Source organism: Sceloporus undulatus, chromosome 5, assembly GCF_019175285.1.
Source record: "Sceloporus undulatus isolate JIND9_A2432 ecotype Alabama chromosome 5, SceUnd_v1.1, whole genome shotgun sequence".
Lineage (NCBI taxonomy): Eukaryota > Metazoa > Chordata > Lepidosauria > Squamata > Phrynosomatidae > Sceloporus > Sceloporus undulatus.
The window spans coordinates 174,316,881-174,339,542 of NC_056526.1; the positions used below are offsets into that span (position 1 = coordinate 174,316,881).

A 22,662-nucleotide genomic window follows, 5' to 3' on the forward strand; every position below is an offset into this window, starting at 1 on the left:
AGTAAGGGCTGTTCGACAGTGGAACACACTCCCTCGGAGTGTGTTCCACTGTCGAACAGCCTTTACTGTCAGGAAGTTCCTCCTAATGTTGAGGTGGAATCTCTTTTCCTGCAGTTTGCATCCATTGTTCCGGGTCCTGTTCTCTGGAGCAGCAGAAAACAAGCTTGCTCCCTCCTGAATATGACATCCTTTCAAATATTTAATCAGGGCTATCATATCACCTCTTAACTTTATTTTCTCCAGACTAAACATCCCCAGCTCCCTAAGTCGTTCCTCATAGGACATGGTTTCCAGACCCTTCACCATTTTAGTCACCCTCCTTTGGACATGCTCCAGTTTCTCAATGTCCTTTTTGGACATTGGTTCACTCTTGTCATTTAGCCATTGAAGAACATACTGGGTGTCATGGATTGCCCTGGGCCTGACAGAGGCACAGTCAGAGGACTCAGATTCTGAAGACATGGAGGAGGCTGAGACTGAGGCAGATTTGGGGCTGCCTGGATCAGCAGTCCCAGAGCAGGCTCAGGAAGCTGTAGAGGGAGGAACAGACTCTATGGACTCTAGGCTGCAGGTGCTAGGACCTGTGGAGTGAAGACAGGTCAAGGAATCCTTGAGGCATTCTTCCAGGCTGAAGCCAAGAGGAGAGCTAATAGGTTTTAGCTGAGAGAAGCAGAGGCCTTTAAAAAGACCTCCAGCTGCAGAGATTCTTTGCAGCCAGCAACCAGTCTTTCAGCCTTGTTGTTCCTTGATGTTTGATTCAAGACTCTGATTATCTGATCTCTAGACTTGCCTTGTGACTATGCTCTTGCCTCTGCCCTTTGCACTGACTGGTATTGTATATTCCCCTGCTGTGCTGCCCTCAGTAGAGGTAAGCAGGACACTGGGACACCTCTGGTTTTCCAGATATTTTTCAGCAACTACCATCATTGACCAGGTTGATCAAGACTACTGACTAGCGGATTCCCTACCCTTGTGCTATAAGCTCTGTTTTTACTTTTAATTTATTTTTATTCCTAAAAATCTAAAATATGATTTTGAATGTGGAGGAAGAAGAAGAAAAAAGGAAGGGAAGCACAAAAGATATATGTGCTAGATGCAAATGGTAATATAAGCAGATCATATTTCCAGAAATACAGTCACCCCTCCTAACTCACAGATCTTGGATCCGTGACCTTGAAAATCTGGGGAGGGGTAACCTTCATTATTTTTAATGGAGCACACCCCCACACTCAGGTGCGTGCATGTCACACGCCCCATTCAAGCCTGTGGGGCCTCCGTTTTCACAGGGGTTTCTGGAACAGATCCCTCATGAAAATGGAGGGCCAACTGTACTTTTATTTCTTTTTAGGTCGGTGTCTAAAAAACACATACTCATGCATAACTAAAGCAAAACATCTTCTGATTACTGAATGACAGCTGGTAAAGGTTTATTTCTCCAACCTTGGAATACAACTCTTTTACCAAGAGTAAAAACTAGTGACGTAATCATTTGCTAAATTTCTTCTCAAAGGTAGCAACAAATAATTTCATCAATTTTCTTCCTGCTGTGAGAAGGTCTTTGAAAACCACTGTTTCCAAAGTCTATTCACAATTCAAGGCTACAGAACATTGTCTGATTGTTGTTTTACACAGAAAACAGCCTTTTTGGCACAGAAAACAGCATTTTTTTTTGCATGGAATATAATCTTTCAATGCAAAAGTATTAATTTATGGATAGAAAATGCTGTTTGCAAATTAACGATATACAAATTTTACACAGAAAAAAAATCCCAATTAGAGCATTTTCTGCACAGACAACAGCATTTTCTGTACAGGAATCAATATTTCTGGTTGAAATATTATTTTCAATGCAGTAACTGCTGGTTTTGCACAAAAAAAATCTGTTTTCTGATCAAAACTTCCAGGTGAAATTTTTGTGCAGAATAAATTACAAACTGCGAAGAGTCTTGCCAGTTCTTTTTGTTAGGGATTCTCAGCACTTGAAAAATAATTGTTTGCCTATTTCCCAAATATTTCAAATAGGCTTGTCCTCCCTAGTAAAAGCTACAGAATCTGTTCCTTTGGAATGGGATGATACTAGAGAGATTGGTGCTTCTGTAACAACTTAAAAAATAAAACCAAACCAAACAAATAAACCCTTCAAGTGAGAAGGAGAAGACACCAATGAGAGATTGCTAGGTTCTACGGTAGAAGTCACATCGACTTTCCAGAATGAACAGCATTCTGCTCAGTCTTAGGGAACAGATTTACCAAGTTCTGACATATCCAATTAAAGGAATCTGGGCAGGAATAGGATTCTGAATCAACTGGGGTAGATGGATTGTTTTCTAACTCAGTATTTGGTGCTATGTAAAGTTCTGTTTAAGAGAAGTATTTAACTTCTGTCTTGTTTAAGAGAAGGACTTCTGCTTATCTCTTCTGGAAAATGGGAAAGCAAATGAATTGGCCACCACCATGCTGCAACTAGTTACTTGCAATTAATTTTTCCCTAGTAACAAAAGTATACATATATTATATTAGGGTTGTAACTTATTGAGCGTTTACCGCAATCGTTTTGTAATGTCTGTATTTTAGGTACTTTTATAACTGAAGGCGTGTGGCCTCAAAAATGGTAAAGGAGGAATATTACATGGTTTCTGAACTACTTATGCAGCAACTTATGCTATTTCCTCACTGCTGTTTTGTAGGTGCTGAGACAATGATGACCTGGGCAAAAGAAAAGTGTGTTTTGTACCTCAGACCAATAAACTGCAGCATTCAGATTAGTAAAAAAAAAACCCAACAAAACAAAACTCCTAACTGAAGTTTAGTAATTTTAGCTGCTGGGCAAGTCATATCCTCTCAGCCTTGGATGAAGGCAAGAGCAAACTCCCTCTGAACAAATTCTGCCAAGAAAACCCTTTAGGGTCACCATAAATCAGGAATGAAGGCACACAATAAAAGTAAAGTGTTTGTTTGTAGAAAAAGGGAAAAATATTATAAGGATATTGTTCGGACAAATTGTGAATGAGGCGTCATTCTGATGGAGAAGATGTCTTTATGGATATGTGTAGTAAGGGCTGAAGTAAGTGATTTTGGTGCCCAAGGGAAAGAACAAGAGGTAACACCACCTGTTTCATGTGCAACAACCAGCTGGCCTAGCAGATGAATTAGCCTTCATTGCTGGCAATAGGAATGTATGTCTATCAGTTCTGAAGCAGAAAGCTAAGTTAGATGTAAAGGCCACATAGGACACAGCATTCTCTTCCAGCCCTTTGCTGGAATCTCACAGTATCTGCAATCTGAAAGGCCTGCAATTCTCTGGCCTGCAATGGTAAAGCTGGTCCAGACTTCAGTTCTGGGAAAAACATAAGGGAGGTCTACCCTCTCCCTTCTGGCATGATTAACAACTTACTGGATGGAGTTTTCAATTCGAGTGATAGTCAGAAAAGCTGCTAGATTTGCTGTGTAGGATGAGATGACAATCAAAGCGAAGAGCCACCAGGCACCCATCATCATTCGAGTTGCCAGGGTTGTATAGGGAACCTCTCCTCCTGTTGAGCAGGAAAATGAAATTGAGAAGAAATCAAATTGCACAAGATGGCTTCTCTAGATGACCCCTTTCTCAAGTGTGTACCCATCTGAATCGATTTCCCTGATACCAGTAGTAACAGCTTCTATAATAAAAATGATCAGGCTGGTAAATCATCAACACATATCTATATAAAATCAAAACCATTAAGAAAATAAAGTTCAGTATGTCTCCAGTTCATATGTTCTACAATGCCTTCAGCAGTATCTTTCTGTTGTTTATTTCATGCCAGACTCTGTCACTACAAAAAGGAGGCCCTATAAACTCTATACAAAACATGATTCTTAAACATTTAAAGTATTTCAACTCCTTTGAAATATTTATTTATTTATTTGCTTTTAACTATAATATAGTCAGTCCTCAATATGCATGGATTCTTCATCCACGGATTCAACTATCCATGGTTTGATGATGTTCTCATATATAAATATATATCCCTTGATTTTGGCATTTGGATTTTGCCATTTTACCATTTTACTATAGCATTGCATATAATGGGACTCCAGTGTCAATGGATTTTGGTATCCAAAGGGGTCCTGGAGACAAATTCCAGCATATAGGGGGTTGGACTGGATAGCCCTTGTGGTCTCTTCTAACGCTATGAATCCTTACACTAAGGGCACATTGTAAAACTCTTCCTGGGATTTTCAGTATGTACATGCCATTCATACCTTGTAGGCTCATCAGAGAAAATGATGGACTTTCACTGGTTTTCCTTTACCCATGACTACTATGAGTTTGGAACTGGAGACATTGCTTTACATATCAGTGAATGTGGTGATGAACCCCAGGGAGCTCTTTTATAAATTAATTATGGCTTTACACCCATATCAAGGGCATTTTCATTTACAGTGGTGCCTCGGGTTACGAAAATAATTCGTTCCGCGGCCGCTTTCGTAACCCGAAAAGCCTTCGTAAGCCGAATTGCCATAGGCGCTAATGGGGAAAAGCCGCGATTCCGTGTAAAATAGCGCCGAAAAGCACCAAAAGTTTTTTCGTAACCCGAAAAAACATTCGTAACCCGGAACAATAATTCCCTATGGGATTTTTTCGTATCCCGAAAATTTCGTAAGCTGGGTATTTCGTATCCCGAGGTACCACTGTATATCATTGTTCTGGAGGCATTCAGCACAGTAGATATTGAACTCACAGATATATCTATTCTATCAGGGCAAGAATACACTGAGCATTAGATGGAAAAATCTGCTGTATTGGAAAAGTTCAGTTAGAACAAAGATAATTCATTCTGCTTAGTCAGAAACAGAATGCTGCACAATCCAAGTTAAGTATAAAGGATGTGCATGGTTCATCATTCTTTTGTGTTTAAAACAAAACCCTTCATTAAATCTGATAAGATCAACAGTAGTCTGTCGTGTAGCCAGGGACACAATTCCACCTACTTCTGTCACTGTGTCATTATCAGAAATTAGAATCTCCTGATACTATCTGGTGATGTTAATTCACTATTAGCACTTTGGGGAGATGAAATGTTTAACTTCCGGAAAACGTATGTCACAGCTCTGAATAAAGTTTTAAATGGGATTTTTTCATTTTGCAGAGGGTTTTTTTTTTAGTAATATATTTTGAAATCTTTCAATCAAAAACCAAATTAAAATCAAATGGAACTTTTTAGGATAGGCATACTAAATGAACCCAATAGGGCTGATTGTCCCCCTAACCTTTGGGTGTCAATCTTTACAGTTTGCTGAGAATTAAATTGAAATAGGCAGGGTGGTGGAGAGGAAACCTGCAATTTCTCAAGAACATTCACATTCTAATTTACAAGCTCATTAATAAAACCAAATACAGCTTCCTACTGCTTTTAATTGAGGGAGATTGGCATGAGGAAGAGAAACAACTGAACATCAATCTTATGCCTTTCATTCACAGATGAAGCTCTCCAGTAAGGGACACTTTCAGAGAATGGAGCAGGGGAGATGGGATCTCATTGTGCATATTTTCTCCCATGCCAGCTGTATGTATCCTCTCTTTGCTAACTCCCCCCCACCCATCACGAATTTTTCTTTTTAAAAGATACTGCCCACACATAATCAAACTGAATAATGCCAAGCTTGCAGCCTTTCATTTTCCTACAAAAAAGCATGAGTTATTGCTTGATGGGTTTGAGTTAGTCTAAATCAGGGGAGTACAAAGCTTCTAAATGTTCACCAGTTCCCAAAAGCACATCAACCTTTCCCAATTTTTCAATTTTTTCAAAGTGATTTGCCACTAATTTTTGCCCCAGAAGATACAACAATGCAAAACATGCAGAAATATCACCTACCATTAATATACCAACACCCCATCCTGCCTGGAAATACCTCAATTTTGCTCTACAGTTCTTCTCAAAAGGGTGACAGAAAGTGTTGGAAAGTCACTTCCTGTTACCACTTTGAGAGAGGATGCAGAGGAAAACAGTGGTCTTTGGGCTTGTCATGTGGGGGTGAATGCAGCTCACTGCAGGGTTTGCAAGGGGAAATTGATCCCTGGTTCCCATGCAGTTGCCCATCATCAAAATGAACTCCTGGGATCCCTTACAGATTCAGGCTTTCAAGGCACACTTCCAACTCTATCCTTAAGATTTCTGTAATTTAAGCTATCTTTGGCAGTATCCAGACCAGTGCAAAGCGCCAGCCTGAATACGTACTAGGAATGCATCGGGGCGTCCTTTCCAGACGCCCACAACCCTAATACGTTGTAATGGCAGTGCCCTTTCTACATGGGCGCCGCCATTACGAGGTCACGGCCGCGCCACAGCCAAACAGCGTGGCACAGACATGATGTCCTGGTGCCGTTGGAGGGTGCTTGTGGCGCCCTTTCAGCAGTGCCAGAAGGAGCTGCGCATATAGTTGGTGTGGCCTTTACATAGCCACACCAGCAATACAAAGAGAAAGGGGCTAAGCGCCCCATTTCTCCCTTTCCCCGCTGCTGTCGGGGTGTCCTTGGGGCATGAAGCCCCACGGACACTCCTTTCTAGGCCACGGGGAAGCAGCATTTTGTCACTTCCCTGAGGACAGGAAAAGCAGCGGATCGGGGCCTCTGGGGCTGCCACTGTGGCAGCTGAGGCCCTGATCCATCGGGGAAAGGGGCGAGTGCAGGCCACCCCAAAGGGGTGGTCTTTATTCTGCCTATATTTCATCACTTAAGTAATCCTGTCTGGGTGCCCCAGTCCACCAAAAGAAAGTTGAGAGCTGCTAAGAGTTTGGTGACTTACTTCTATGAGAAGTAGAATCGTACAAGAAAGGACTGGTGACTGGGAATATTAGATATTATCCACAACATCCACAGAGCAGAAAAAAAAGTACAGTAATAAACAACAACTACTCTAGCAAGAAGCTTTTATACTGATAGTCCAAGATGACTTTTCCCAAGCTTTACTGCTTTCTACAAAATACAAAGTCTTAAAACAAGGGTAGATGAAGAAAATGTAGTCTTTGGGCAATAAGTGGCCCTTGAGACCCCATTTAGCAGCCTCCAGTCCCACCATGAGACCCCTGAAGGCCCCAGACTCCTCCTATTTTTATCTGTATTTTGAACTGAAAATGTTACCCCAAGACACACAAATAAGCCACCTTGTCTCCCAAATCCTCCCAAACCTTGAATAAAAGAAATGCGTTGAGTTGAGACTGCCATGGTCGCCTTAGTCGATGATCTCCGTCTGAGTATTGATGGGGGAAGTGTGGCCATGTTGGTGCTCTTGGCTATCTCAGCGGCCTTCGATACCATCAACCATGGTACTCTTCTGGAACGCCTGAGAGAGTTAGGCATCGGTGGCACTGCGCTCCAGTGGCTCCGATCCTACCTCTCAGGAAGATTCCAGATGGTGAGGCTGGGGGACTGTTGCTCTCATAAAAGAGAGCTAACATCTGGTGTCCCTCAGGGCGCCATCCAGTCCCCCATGCTGTTTAACATTTACATGAAGCCGTTGGGAGAGATCATCCGAAGACATGGAGCACGGTGTTATCAGTACGCTGATGACACCCAGATTTATCTCTCCATGTCTCCGACTGACACAGTGACTAAGGATGGCATCTCTCCTCTGGATGCCTGTCTGGAGTCAGTAATGGGCTGGATGAGGGAAAACAAACTCAAGTTGGATCTAGAGAAAACAGAGGTACTCATGATAGGTGCCCCAAGTCCAGGCAGGGAAATTTGCCACCCAGTCCTGGACAGGGTCACACTTCCCCTAAAGGACAAAGTTCGCAGTTTGGGAGTACTCCTGGACTCATCCCTACAGTTATCATCTCAAGTAGATGCGATGGCCAGGAGTGCTTGGTACCAGCTTCGGCTGATACGCCAGCTGCATCCCTGTCTGGACCGAAAGGACCTTGAAACAGTAGTACATGCACTGGTAACCTCTCGTTTGGATTTCTGTAATGCGCTCTACATGGGGCTACCTTTGTACCAGGTTCGGAAGCTTCAATTAGTTCAAAATGCTGCAGCCAGATTAGTCACTGGGACCCCAAGAGCAGATCATATAACCCCAGTATTAAAAGCCCTTCACTGGCTGCCAATTAATAAATTAATAATAAATTTATTAGCTTCCGGGCTCAATACAAAGTGTTGGTTATCACCTATAAAGCCCTACATGGCTTGGGCCCAAGTTACTTGAGGGAGCGCCTCTCCCTAAATGATCCGCCCTGCACACTCAGAACAACAGGCAAATATCTATTGGAATATCTTAGGGTGAGATTGTCTGTAACTCACCAACGAGCATTTATATCTACTGCTCCTGCATGTTGGAATGGACTCCCTGAGGAGATTTGTCTCAGTTCTTCCTATTCCGCTTGGCATATCCCCCTGATCCTTCATAGAGATAATTATACTCCTACCCTACCATCCTCCAAAGTTATGAGTATCTGTGATGTTAATTTGTAATTATGAGATTGTAAGATGTAAGATTGTGAGTTTTTAATATGTTTTTATAGGATGTTTTTATATGAGGTTTTTAGTAGAATGTTTTTATTGTATATTATGCTGTAATACGATGTGTTTACATCTGTATTTGCCTGTGAACCGCTTTGATCTCCAAGGAAAAGCGGTATAAAAATAAAGATTTATTATTATTATTATGAAAGAAAATGACCATATTTCAGCTGAATCCTGGAAGTTGAAGTGATGCCGCACTTCCAGGAGTTCCAGCAATTACTGTTGGATTTGTGAACACAGGGGAAATGGCCCCCAATTTCTTATCAGTTTCCTGTCCACTGCCTTAAAAGGACAAACCTCTGGTCTGAAGACTAACATGCCCTTTTCCTCCTAGGTGCCAGGCTGCTGTTGGCATTGGCACATTGGGATCATGGTGCTCTAGGCACTGCAAAAGGTGTGGATTCAGTGCTGGATCTAGGCCCAAGGGCTGCTACTGTAGTCTAGTGCATGGAAGCCTTAGGGACAGAGATGTCAAGCTAAGAGTGTCAAGAACGACCATCTGAAGGATGGGGCTTGGGCCATGTGTCTTATCCACTGGTACCAGTGACTCCTTGGCATCCAGGCCAATACCCAAACCACTGCTGGACTCATTTTCCAGCCTGTACTAGATGAAAGGAGTGGGAAAGTAAGTTCTCTGCTTGCAAAATATTCATTGTTCATTAAGTAGAACATTATACCAGAGAAATCCAACAGCCACACTGGGATAATAAACATTGATTGCAAGAGGACCTTGGACTGGAATACTTTAAGTGTGGCTGGCCTAAGTTTCCCTTCTTTTGGTATTAAAATGGTTTTAGTAAGGTTATCCTGTAATCCCTATCTCACCTTTATTGCAGTATTGTTATATAACATTTATGAGTAACCCAAGTAATCTTTTGTCAATACAGGAAGCAAGGAGTTTCGCCCAGAGTTTGCAGTCTAGATATTCAAATGCTGATTTCAAATCTATAAACATAATGATCCATAATTGACTTGGTCTTCCTAAATCCAGCTTGTTCATTCCCTGAGAATTTTTTTTGGTCTCAATCCTTTCTATAAATTGATTGTCAAGGTAATGACCAAATAGTTTACCCACTACTGATAATAAACCTATGGGGCAATAATTAGTAGGGTTGTTTCTATCTCCATTTTACATAAAGAGAGGTGTTATAATGGCTTGGGGCCAGCTATCAGGTAATTGAGCTGTTTGGCTGATACAGGCAAACAGAGATGTCAATAATGGTTTCCAACATGTAATGTTTACTTTCAAAAGTTCAAGCACGATTATATCAGGCCCCAGGGCTTTGCCAGATCTCACTGTAGAAATTAAGATTTTAACTTCATGTTGAGTTGCAGGGGATTAGTGTGGTTTTCACAGAGGTGGTGCATATATGTATTTCTGTTTTTCTAATAATAATAATAAAAAATATATGACTATGTGCAGTGTAGGCTACTGGATTTATGTACTGTGTACTTACAAACACCATCAAGATACAATCTTATACGCTCACCTAGGAGCATGTCCCATTAAATTTAACAAGGCTTGCTTCAACATAGAAATATACAGGATTGCACTAGGTAGCAGTGTTAAAAATATAAAGCAGTAAAATTCAGTTCAATAACATTCATCAGAAAGGATAGAATCTTACTTGAAACCAGCTACACCAACAGTTTGGGGTGTCTGCCAAATAAAGGAATTACTAAATGGATGGGCTGGCAGAATGGAGTGGGGCTGAGGCCTAAGGAGGGAATTGTGTAGGACTTTTCCTTTTCTTTGTTATAGAAGAAAAAGAATGAAAAACTGGAGCCCTTTAACCTTGAAGATATAAGATAAAAAATTGAGGCATTATTCTATCTTATTGTTTACTAAGACAAAAACTGAAGAGCAGCTTACAGCTTCCTAGGTGAGCGGACTGAGATAACTGAAAAGTACTAGGGCTATCTTCTAACATTTTATAACACATGCACACACACACACACACACACAATTAGTTAATTTTAAATATACTAGACTACTTATATTTCTGTATCTCTCTTCTAGCTGTTCTGTGATCTCCCTACAAATTTTCTCCCTGCAGAAATGCTGAGGCAGTATCACAGTTCTTATTCTTTCGTTCTGATGCCACATTTTAATGAGGCTTTAAATGTCCAAAAATGTGTGTTTCAGCAAAAATTCCCCATAAAGAATGCAGCTGTTAGTCAGGAGAGCCTGCTGTTAATCAACAGAGCCATGTCTTACATTCTATTAATAGTTGATGATTATTGTAGATTGTCCACAGCATGGAAGAGCACACATTTTTACACACTGGGCCAGCTTTCCTCCTATTCTTTCCATTTCAGGTTAGTTTAACATTTCATTGGCAAAACACACCACATTTATTTGCAAAATTCCTCTCTTTGTTGACATGTTCTTTAAATGAACTTTGTAGGAAATTGCCATCAGCAGCTCCAAGGGAAGATGAAGCAATGCCATACTTGACTGCCAGGATGGTCTCTCCTACCTTGCTACTCTTCTTCCTCATTGCCCTTTAGGGATGCATTTTTTTTGTACATTTTGTTCTCACAGGAAGAATAAATAATTGTAACATTTTCCTCCTTGCTGCAAGAAAGTCGCTAAAAACTGCACAGTGTACAAAGACTATTTGTAATTTTGCATTCATTTTGTGTGAGAAAAGAGCACACTTAAGCAAATTTCCTGCACATAAAAGGGGGTTTTCTGCTGAGAAAACAAATTTTCTGTGCAGAAAAGGCTATTTTCTGTGTAGAAAATGACATTTCTATAGGTTATTTTTGCACAGGAAATGGCATTTTCGGTAACAAAATTAGCAGAAATAGCCTTCTCTGCAGAGAAAATTTGTTTCCTGCACAGAAATATATGGTGCAGATCCTAAACCGTGGCCATCTGGATCTTATCCATCTAGAATTCTCCTTGCCAGGGTTTCCCAACAGTTGAAAAGCCTGTTTTTCAACTGTCTTTAGAATTCCTCCCAAATTTCTTTCCCTACCTACTGCCTTCCTGTCTTGAAGAACCACATTAGCTCCACTATCCCTATTTATCAAGGACAGTGGTACCCCGGGATACGAAATAACCGCGTTACGAAATTTCCGGGATACGAAAAAGTTAGACTAGAAAAAACTGTTCCAGGTTACGATATTTTTTTCGGCTTACGAAAATTACAGTACTGTACAAACCAAGAGCCCTCCAGAGACAGTCTCTCCCAGCATCCTAGGCTACAGAATTAATGCAGGTTGATACCTCTTTAACTGCCGAGGCCTACTCTCCGGTGGAAGCCGGGCTGGGCCCCGAGGAGAGCTTCCTCTCGCTGGCCGACATCCTCATGTCTCAGGAGAGGCTGCCCTGCCGCGCCGAGGCCGCCTTCCCCTGCTTGGCTCGCATAGCTCGCATAGAGCTACGACTTTTAAAGAGTGACCCGCTCCTAGTTTCCCGTGTGGAGATCGCGAGTTCGTCTTTTCCCCTTCCATTGGGGGGGGTGTCACATTAGGCCCCTCAGGAGACTAAACACGGCCACATCCACTCATCACATCCTTCCCACCACCCAAACACACAAATGACAGATTCCGAAGAGTCTGAAGGGCCCACAAAGGGAATCTAATCCAAGCTCCTGCCATGCCTAGGATCCATAGAGGGGTTTATCACCAAATTCTGCCCTGCTGTGCCATTCCATACCCAATTTTTTTTAACCCTGGTGAGATTCTCAGAGCCATAGAAATGCCCCTGGGTGAATACATGGAGCCTGTGGGCTAATCCAGAAAACTCGCGATCTCCACACGGGAAACTAGGAGCGGGTCACTCTTTAAAAGTCGTAGCTCTATGCGAGGAGGAAAACAGAAGCCGCCAGAAAACCCCGCCCCCGCTCCGTCTTCACTCCCGCCCCGGGCGCCGCCGGGAGCTGTAGTCCTTACCTCAGGAAGCGCGTCTTGGGCCGCGGCGGCGCTGGCTTTTCCCAGGACTGCAGCCAAGCGGGGGAAGGCGGCCTCGGCGCGGCAGGGCAGCCTCTCCTGAGACATGAGGATGTCGGCCAGCGAGAGGAAGCTCTCCTCGGGGCCCAGCCCGGCTTCCAGAAAAGACAGGGGTATTCCTGGCCAGCTCTAAGGTAGATTAATCCTGTGCCGACAGGGCTACACTCCCCCCGCGGCCGGGGGCGGGGCTTGGTGCGGACAGGCAACAGCGCGCCTCCAATGGCCAGGCGCCTCTTTTTCGGGTTGCGAAATGTATCGGGTTACGAACGCGGCAGCGGAACGAATTAATTTCGTAACCCGAGGTACCACTACTGTGGTTATTCTGAGTTGGTAGACTTGATAATTCTTCCTCTTCCTTTTCAGGATCTCCAGTACTTAATTCCTTGAGTGAAGGGATGGCTATCTCTTGCGGTGGGAAGGAAGCTGCCCAATAAGACAACAACACAGAATTGGAGGAAAAGGCCACAACTTTATTAACAAACAGCACAAAGGGTAGGGTTGGCCAAAACCATAAGGTATGGATCTGGAAAAAACAATCAACACACCAGTTGATTGATGTAAGGTTACTTGGTCACGACCGGATCGGGATGACGTAGGGGCAACGGAAACACCCTCTCGCATATATTCAATCGGTCAGTCGCATATTCCAATAAGCCCCTAGTCACCGGGAGATGTTAACTCGATGTGGCCCCCGCAATGGCCATACCACCTGCCCTCAGAGCTCCTGGGTCCAATGAACTCCTGATCCAGTGCTACAGAGCCCTGGAAAACATGCCCACCAGATCCAGGACTTATGCTGCCACCCTAAAACAAACTTGTGACAAAAACACCCTAGCCAAGAGAGGGAGGGTGAGAGAGCCGAATTCAAATGGCGCCGGATGGCACATGACGTGGCCTTAAATAGGCTCACCCACCAATAGGGGGCCTGGAAAGAGCAGAGGCACTGCCTCCCATGTTTCTACCACCAATAGGCTGCACTTGGGGGTCCGAGCCAGCCAATCATGGCCTCTTCCCTTTTGCAATGCAAGCTGGGATATGCAGTCCCAGCACCCTGTGCAAAAGAGCTTTCCATCCCAGAAGCCAATGGCGGGCCTTCTCGCCGGCCCAAAGGCTGCTAGGGCAAGACAGGCCTCCGCAACACCTTCTGCCCCAGCAACAATGCCGGCCTGGTAAATCAGGCGGCATCATTTCTCTCTAACACATAAGATGTACACAACACATAAACATGAGTACCTGTATAGAGGCAAAGTGCACTGCATAGTATGCTAATTCAGCTACTACCATTACTATGGTATGCTTTAAACCGTTAATAAAATATTTATAGAGTACTTATGTTTTTTTCTTTAATCCAAAGTGTGCCAAACACTTTCTCAGCTTATAAATGGTACAAAACAGGAAAAGAAGAATCTTTAATAATGCTAAATTGTGTATAGATACATTTGATCAATGGCAGCCATTTCCCCTGTTTTTTCACATGCTCCAAATATAGACAACCCCTCCATAAAAACAAAACAAAACCTTGTCTAGAAAGCCTCATCTCATTCCAAACTCTAGCTTTTCTGACATTGTTTCTATAAATAGAATCACAGAATCATAGAATCGTAGAGTTGGAAGAGACTGCAAGGGCCATCCAGTACAACCCCCCTGCCATGCAGAAACTCTCAATCAAAGCATCCCTGACAGATGGCCATCCAGCTTCTGTTTAAAGACCTCTAAGGAAGGAGACTCCACTACACACCAAGGAAGTTTGTTTCAGCATTTCTTACCATGAGATCTTATCCAGTATTTTCCTAAAGGTAGTAAAGTAAGCTCTTTTAAACTCTAGAATGTGTATCTGACTAAATTTGGCTTCTCCTTTCTTTTGTATGACAAATTCAAGAACACAGTTACTGAAGGATCTTCTTTGATCTGTTCTGTTCCCTTTGCTATCCTTCTCCAGCTCTGCTCTAACAAACAGCCTAGTGCAGTGGTTCTCAACTTCAGGACTTCATCTGCAGTGTCCCCAGACAATTGTCAGGGATTCTGGGAGTTGTAGTGCAAAACACATTGAGGGCCAAAGTTTGACTGAGCTAATGTAAGGCCCTAATTATTCTATCTTTAAATAGAGTTACTATAATAAGGCATACTTGCTTTGTTTCTTCTAAACTGATCTCTTGATCCCCAGTCCACAAATCCTGCATCCACTGCTTTATCTATACCCAAATAAAGCATTTACATATTAAAACAAAAAACAAAAAGGACCAAACATGCTTTCTCTGCAAGTTTATAATCCAAAATGATACATACATTTACAAATATTTACAGAATTGATTTTCAGCTGGTGCTACTTCAATTGACTGTAATTTAGTTTTATTGTTTAATATTGTTCTTATTAAATGCAAACCACCCTAAGAGGGCCTTTTTCTTAAAATGCAGTATAAAATATGAATAAATAAATGAAAATTATTTACTTTTATATCATTTTGAAGGATTACTGTACGGCACCTTTTTCATTTCCCGTGATCTAAATTTATAAGCAATGCTTTTTTGCTTCAATAAATGCTTTTGTGAAGCAAATGCATCACATCTTTATATATTTATGTACCCCCTGCCAGCTGTCCTATTAATGCACTAAGAGATTATAAATATATATGTAACCCTATCAAGCAAAAAAGTCTTCCCTTCCGCAGAAACCTAAGTTGTTGACACAGCAACAAGAAAATAATAATGCTTATTTTTTTCCAGCACAAGTTTCTAATAGAATCTGACTTGAATTAGTTTTAAGAAGAGTAAAAATATGACCAAATAATAGGTAGGATTAAGCAGGAAGATGAAGTCCCTGAAATACCATGAAAATTAAAATTTTGTACACTATCACATTAAGTTTTACTTCAATCAGACCATTCACAAATAATTCAAGGAGTTGCCCAACATATATTTGGCAACAGGATGGTAGAAGGTAGAGTGAGATGTAGTAGAATATCTTGGCATAAATTAGTAAGGGGTTGTGGCACCTAATGTTTTAACAATAGTCTTAACAAAATGCTTCTTTGCCCCTAAACCAGGCTTCTAACATCATGAAAGTTTAGAGGAAAAACAGGACTACATTTGCATGTGACAGGATTTCTAGGTGAGTTCCAGTTCTGGTACCCAAAATACATGCAAAGTATGTGTTTAGATGTATCTTGTATCTCAGTTTTATGGTATGAATACAAATAGAGAGGACTGAAAATATGAGATTTACATATGCTTTGACTTGTTGATCAGCTGTGGGTGGATCTCTAGTTAGGACTACCAACAGGACTCAGGCCTATGTCTTGCTTTCCTGTGCCATTATTTTATGTCTCAAGGTGGATCATAATGTTCTTGTGACAGTAGATCCAAGAAATTTAAATCTATTTCAATCTTTTTACATACAGAAGATTCTTAATTCACATCACTGCATCTTTTAAGCCCTGGTGGCACAGTGGTTAAATGCCTGTACTGCAGCCATTCACTCAAAACCACAAGGTTGCGAGTTCAAGACCAGCAAAAGGGCCCAAGCTCGACTCAGGCTTGCATCCTTCTGAGGTCGCTAAAATGAGTACCCAGACTATTGGGGGCAAATTAGCTTACTTGCTAATTAGCTTACTTGCTGTTCACCGCTATGATATTTGGAATAGCGGTATATAAATAAAACAAATTATTATTATTATTATTATTTTGTTAAAATGACCTCCAGCAGTGGGTCTGGGAAAGCTTTTTGTGCTCAACTTGGATCTTGTTTTTCTAGTCTTTGTAGTTGACTTTGACTTTGGGCAACTCTATGAACAATACACCTCCGTAGGTTTGCCATAATTCTCTACTAAAAACCAGGAGAAAATGCAGGACAAAATTTAGACCAAAATATAGGACAATTGTAGGATAAAATGTAGCCCAAAATGTAGGACATTTAAGAAAAATGGAGGACCTTAAATGGATCCCCCCCTAGATAATAAATATAATAATAAAACTTTTATTTGTATCCCGCTTTTCTGTAACTAGACAATCAAAGCGGCTCAAAACATATTAAAATCCACATTTACAACATTATGTCCCAAATTCCCCCCCCTTAAAACAGGATTAAACATGTTACAATTAAAATATCTATTAAAACAGAAAAAAAGAAAGTAAATATATACAGTATGATGAGGACAGAGTGGTGGGCTAATACATGATGTGAGGGGCAGTCATTCTGTGGCCGGGCACTTTTTATTCAGGAAAGGCCTGATGGAAGAGATCTGTCTTGACAGCTTTTTTAAAGCTGTCTAAGCTGGCAATTTGACGGATCTTGTCTGGTAGGCCATTCCATAGTTTGGGAGCAATTGCAGAGAAGGCCCTCTGGGAGGTAGCAGTTAGTCTGGTTTTTAAAGGCTGCAACAAATTCCTCCTGGAGGACCTGAGTGTGCGTGGCGGATTTTATGGGAGCAGGCGATCCCTCAAATAGGTTGGGTCCAAGATCTGATGTTATCACACACCTCCATCCTCAGATTGGAGTCACTGTGTCCCGATTTTAGCCAGTTCTGTCTCCGATCTGTCCTAATCCTTTCTTTTGCAAAGAATGGGAGTTACTCATCCTTTGAGAAGGATGGGATTAGGACAGATCAAGGATGGATCTGGCTAAGATTGAGTCATGATGCCTTTGGTCTGAAGATGAAAGTGTGCGATAACACCCAATCAGAAAAATTTTATCCCAGAATTTCAATCCGTCCTGGGGCTGGGCAAAAGCCTGGGCAATAATCTCCACAGTTTGAGAGAAATAATAGTCCTGTACTATTCTGCTTTGCTCAGACTTCACCTGGAATACTCTGTCTAAATTTGGCTACTGTAGTTCAGGATGTGCATTGACAAGCTGAAATGTATTTAATGGGTGGTGACTAGGATGGTGAAAGGTCTGAAAACCAAGTGCTATGAGAAATGATGTAAGGAGCAGGGAGTATGTTTACCTTGGAGAAGAGGAGACTGAGAAGTGACATGACAGCCATCTTTAAATATTTGAAGGGATGTCATGTAGAAGATGTAGTGAATTTGTTTTTCACTACTCCAGAAACCAGAACACAAACAGTGTAATCAAATTATAAGAAAAGAGATTCTGCTTAAACATTACAAATAACATCTTGACAATAAGAGGTGTTTCAAAGTAAAATAGATTGTCCTGGAGGGTGGTGGAGTCTTTTTCTTGGGGGTGGGTTGTCTTTAAGCAGAGGCTGGATAACCAGGACTTGCTTTAGTTTTACATTCCTGCAAGGCAGGGGGTTGGACTACTTGCAGGCCTTTCCAACTGTGTGATTCTATTATTCCATGAACAGTTAGGGAAAAAATGGGTTGAAAATGTAAGGTCTCTGGTTTTTGCATGTTAAATACAAGGTCTGAACAGCTTCAACACTATATTAGGTGTTCCTGTCCCAGGACTTTCCCCATGCATTTGGTCTTTGGTAGCAACAATCACCGAGTTTTGCTCCTTAGCCTCTAAAAGGAATATATTATCCCATCTCCTTTCATGAGAACACATGACTCACTAGATAAGACAATAATGCTTGCAAAGTGGAATACAGTAGGAAAAAGAGGAGGTTCACATTGTAGATGGATAGATTTAATCAAGGAAACTACGGCCCTGAGTTTGCAAGACTTAAGGGAGGCTGTTGATGACAGGGTGCTTTGAAGGTCTCTCATTCATACAGTCGTCATAAGTTGAAGTCAACTTGACAGCAGTTAACAACAACAAAGTCTGTTACTTCATTACCTCCTACCAACCTGTTCCCAGTCTCTTACTAAGGTATACCTTTTTAATTTTCAGGAAGCTGCCCTCCTCAAAGGTTGAGGTCATACTAAGGGCTGTTGAGAAATACAAACTGCATTGTCTCATTTGAACCAGTAGTCTGATTGTGTCTTGCTAGCTTTTCAATTTGGGGAACAATCTAGGACAACAAGATTGTTATGGATAGTATGTCCTTGCTTTCATGAATATACAGGGAAGTGTCTGCCTCTAAGGTTGTAATTACTGTTGGCATTTCAAATTATTGTGCTGGCACTTGCCCTCTTGGTTCAATATGATGTAATGTGTGACATTCATGTGTTTTCCAAAGAAGACCAAATGTCACAAATGGTAAACAAATCCAAAATCTGATTTCATTATGGATTTTCTCCCCCATCTATCTAAAATGCTAAAGTATGATTGGAAATAGTTACAGGTCAGAATCAGAATAAGCTATAGGGATATGTTTGCCTGACATGCATGAAAGAATGATAGTAGCCATGGCAATGTTACCTACTGATTATTACCCTATTATAAGGAAAATTGCCCTCAAATATTATCAGAATTGCTGGGATATTGGTTTCTGGCCATAAACTGCTATAAGTCAACAATTATTCTTCTCTATAAGATTCCTAGAAGAGGGATTTGGGTTTGTGAGCCCCCAGCGACACTTTAATCTATCATAATAAGCAGAGAGAAGAAACCACAGTGGTTCATGACTACAAAGGTTTCATTAAGCAGACAGGAATTTGTCTTGAAGGAAAAGTCTTAAGATGTGACTTCTGGATTCGGCTCCAATTCCTGATAACTTGGGGGGGGGGGAATTCCAGGCTTCCAGCAGTTATTTTCCATCATGCATAGTGGTCATGAATATGAAACAGTTATAGATGAGTAAATCTAGGCAAATGTTTTGTATTCGTGATTGCTAGTTAGTCATAATTTTGACACTATTGTCATGATTTTAACTCCCTCCTTAACTATGAAAGCTTATGCCACAACCTCTTCTGCACAGTTAGTCTCTAAGGTGCTACAAGATTCTTTTGTGTACTGATATTCTAGACTAATACTGCTGTGACTCTTTGGCTGCATCTGTACTACAGAAATAATCCAGGTTGACAGTGCTTTAATTGCCATGGCTCAGTGCTATGGAATTCTGGAAATTGCAGTTTGTTGTGGCACTAGAGTTCTCTGACAGAGATAATTAAATGTTTCACAAAGCTACAGTTCCCAAAATTCCAGACAACCTAACAGAGACTGCAGCACTTTCTTTTTGGCTGGGAAAGGCAAATTTTGGCCCCTTCCTCTTCTTCCTCAGCTGAATTAATTGAGTTTCAACTACTTTTGCACTTTGCAGCAATTATGTAAACTGAAGATGAATGTGGAAAGTTGGAGAGAAACTGGGACATTTTAAGAGCAGCTGAAAAAAACAGAACAACAAGTGCTTAACTGGGACAGTCTCTGCCAAACTGGGACAGTTGGAGGCAATGGCACTGTAGTTTCTGAACATGGACCAGGACCATGCTGTTTTCTAATAAAGCTCTCCAGTTCCCTTACCTTCTCAAAGTCATTTTTGTTGAATTTTTCAGGATGGGACTATCACAAAGGAAGATGTGTGAACTCTCATATCCTGAAACGCAGAGATAGAATGTGACTCTATGCTCTGTCTCCACAATTTTAACTGGCAATTATATGAAGAAACATCTTCTTTGGTCATTTGGCATAGGCATTTTATTAGTATTATTTTAACAGTTATTTTTCCTACCTACACAGCTGAACATTTCAGTTGTTAACCAGCTTACCCGACTTCTGATTGCATTCACATTATTTTCAGGAAAAATAATGAGAACACCAATTATTTCTATAAACAACCTCCACTGGAACAAATTTACAGAATCTGTAGACAAGCATTGCAATTATTTTAAAAGTTCTCCCCCCCCCCCACCCCCCGCTTTATATCTCTGTGTTTTCCTTAAAAAACTACAACACAGAGATAAAAATCCTTGGAGGCAGATGCTTTGCATTTCATCATGGGTGAACACCAACAAGAGGAACTGGGGAAAAAGAAAAAAGATACTGATACAAAATGTGACTCATTGAAATCTTTTGTAATAAAACCATTGATTCCATTCAGCATTTTCTTCATTCCAAACCTAATTCCTATTTGGGATGAAATTCATTTTGTTCTTTTAGTAGACAGATATGAACTGATTCGAGGCACATTTCCTGAATGTGGTCTAATGTGGGTCTGATTTACTTACTCTTCAGATTTCACATTTGTCAGACCCTGATGATACAGTTTTGGCTCAAAAAATGAACCAAAATACATTTAAAAGTTATACACACACATGTGCATGCATGCAGGCAATTACACCCCTGTGCATGAGAATGCATACATAGATACACATGACTAAAGAAACAACACATTTGGTCTGTACCATTATAAAGACCAACCAAAATATGACAAAATAGTGAAGCTTTAAGAAACACTCCTTCTCTGTCTGTCTGTCTGTCTGTCTTGCATTAGACTATACTGTATCAAAATTGGGGGTTAAAAATTAAAATCAAATAGGCTATACTTTTTTGGCCATACAACATGCATTTTGTTTCCATTTGGGTTAGTTCTTGCTTCACTCTTCCAGAATCTTATTTCTACATTGATCTTGAATTTTTCATTCTGTCGTTCATCTCCATCATGGATGTTATCTAGAATACAGACTTCATATAGAATATAGACCTCATTTGATATAATATAGACTTCATCTGATATAATTGCTCTAATTTGTGGGGTGAAGTGGTTTTGAAAGCTTCCTCTCTCTTTTATGAAATTTTGGTAGATTCAAGAAAAGGCATCTGCTTTGATACTGGCTAAAGTACTCAACTTCACCTTGGTTACAAATCCATTAGTCCCTTCAGGGACAAAAGAGAACTTGAAATTGTGACCAATGCTTTCATTGTAATCCAAAGAATATAAAAGTGGTTGATAGCACACAAAATCAAAGCCACATTTAGGAAGGCTTTGGTTTCAAGATTGGTTTTCAAGCTATGATCCCTGGGAGAAAAAGGCAAGAAGATTAAATATGCTCAGCAAAATAAATTACTAGACAACTTAAACTAAATACATGCCTGAGGTTATTCTCCATTGCTGAATTCAGGCAGCTGAAGCTCATTCAGAGTAGCTTTTATTAAAGCAGTCTGATGCTATATTTTTCTTAGTTATAGAATCATGGTTTACATTGTGAGGTTATCTATGGCGGGATACAGACCTCCGCTTTGCGACGGTCTCCCGCCGGCGCCATTTGCTCTGCGTGGGAGCCGCAGCAGCCAAACCGCGCGGCTCCTGCGCGGAGCAAAAAAGAAGCTCCATTTCGGAGCTTCTTTTTGTGGCGCCTCTATGACGTTGTGAGGCGCCGCTGGCGCATTCGCGACGTCATAGGCGCCACAACACATCTGGACGCTATGCATCCAGTACGTAAAGATGGCGGTGCCCATGTGGAAGGGGCGCCGCTATCTTGTACGTATTGTATACGTACTAGGGTTAGGGGGTGCGGAAGCATCGCCCCTTCCTAACCCTAGTACGTATACAACACGTACTATATGGCGGTTTGTATCCTACCTATATTTCAGTCTCAAGCATTCTTTGTAGAGATTGTTCGGAGCACTTACCAGGGAAATATGAATGAGATTCCAAGCTGCCACGCAGAGAATATGTACTTTTACTGAAAGATACATAAACCTCACCTTTTGCCCCAGAAACATCTCTTTGATGCTTTTTTGTATTGACCCAACACCTACACAGTTGTTAGCTTAGTGAACAACTCAAGAAAGGTTTCTAAATTCTTAAACGCTTAGGTCCAAAGCTGCCATCTGGAAATGAATAAACAATCTTACATATTTTTAAAAAAACTTATTTTTGACAAATTTCTACAAATTATCGTTGCTTTGACCCTGTATGATGGCAACAATAATTCATTCACTCACTTTATTGTACTGCAAGTGTGTCCTAGTCTAACAGATGACAAATGAAAAAACACTTGCTTCCAATTGTTTGTGTGTGTTTACATGTATGTTTCCATAGACCCTCTGGAGGATTTTCCATTCCATTGTAATGACTTAGCCTTCAATCCTATCTCTGTAGCTTCAGACACAATTTGTAATGTTGCATTCTGTTGTGGGAATTTGTGAATCTCCAAACCTCGTGAACATTCACTGATAGAAATTGGTCAACGGTACTTTTTGTACTTTTCTTTCAAAAGACTTTTATGTATGGTTTTGAATTATGGGTGCATGGTGATTTCGCAGAATGTGTGGACTTACTCTTGTTAACAACAAAGCTTCAAAAATGATGACTTACATCACAAAAAAAGAAAGGAAAAAAAAAGATCCCTGCTTAATCTTTAAATTTTTATCCTCAGCTGGTAGTTGCATTTTTTTTTCACTTTCATCGTTCCTT

The 22,662-nt window shown here is 41.0% G+C and overlaps 1 protein-coding gene across 2 annotated transcripts in view; it reads right to left on the minus strand.

The window, feature by feature from the left end:
- GRID2 (glutamate ionotropic receptor delta type subunit 2) overlaps positions 1–22,662 on the minus strand; it is an 845,491-nt gene that overhangs the window by 166,999 nt on the left and 655,830 nt on the right. For both annotated transcript variants that reach the window (XR_006104285.1, XM_042470711.1), the window contains exon 11: positions 3,395–3,533. Coding sequence is in view for 1 of the 2 variants with exons in the window: in XM_042470711.1 (XP_042326645.1) it covers positions 3,395–3,533 (139 nt within the window). In the remaining variant the exon portion in view is untranslated. The remainder of the gene's footprint in view (positions 1–3,394; positions 3,534–22,662) is intronic.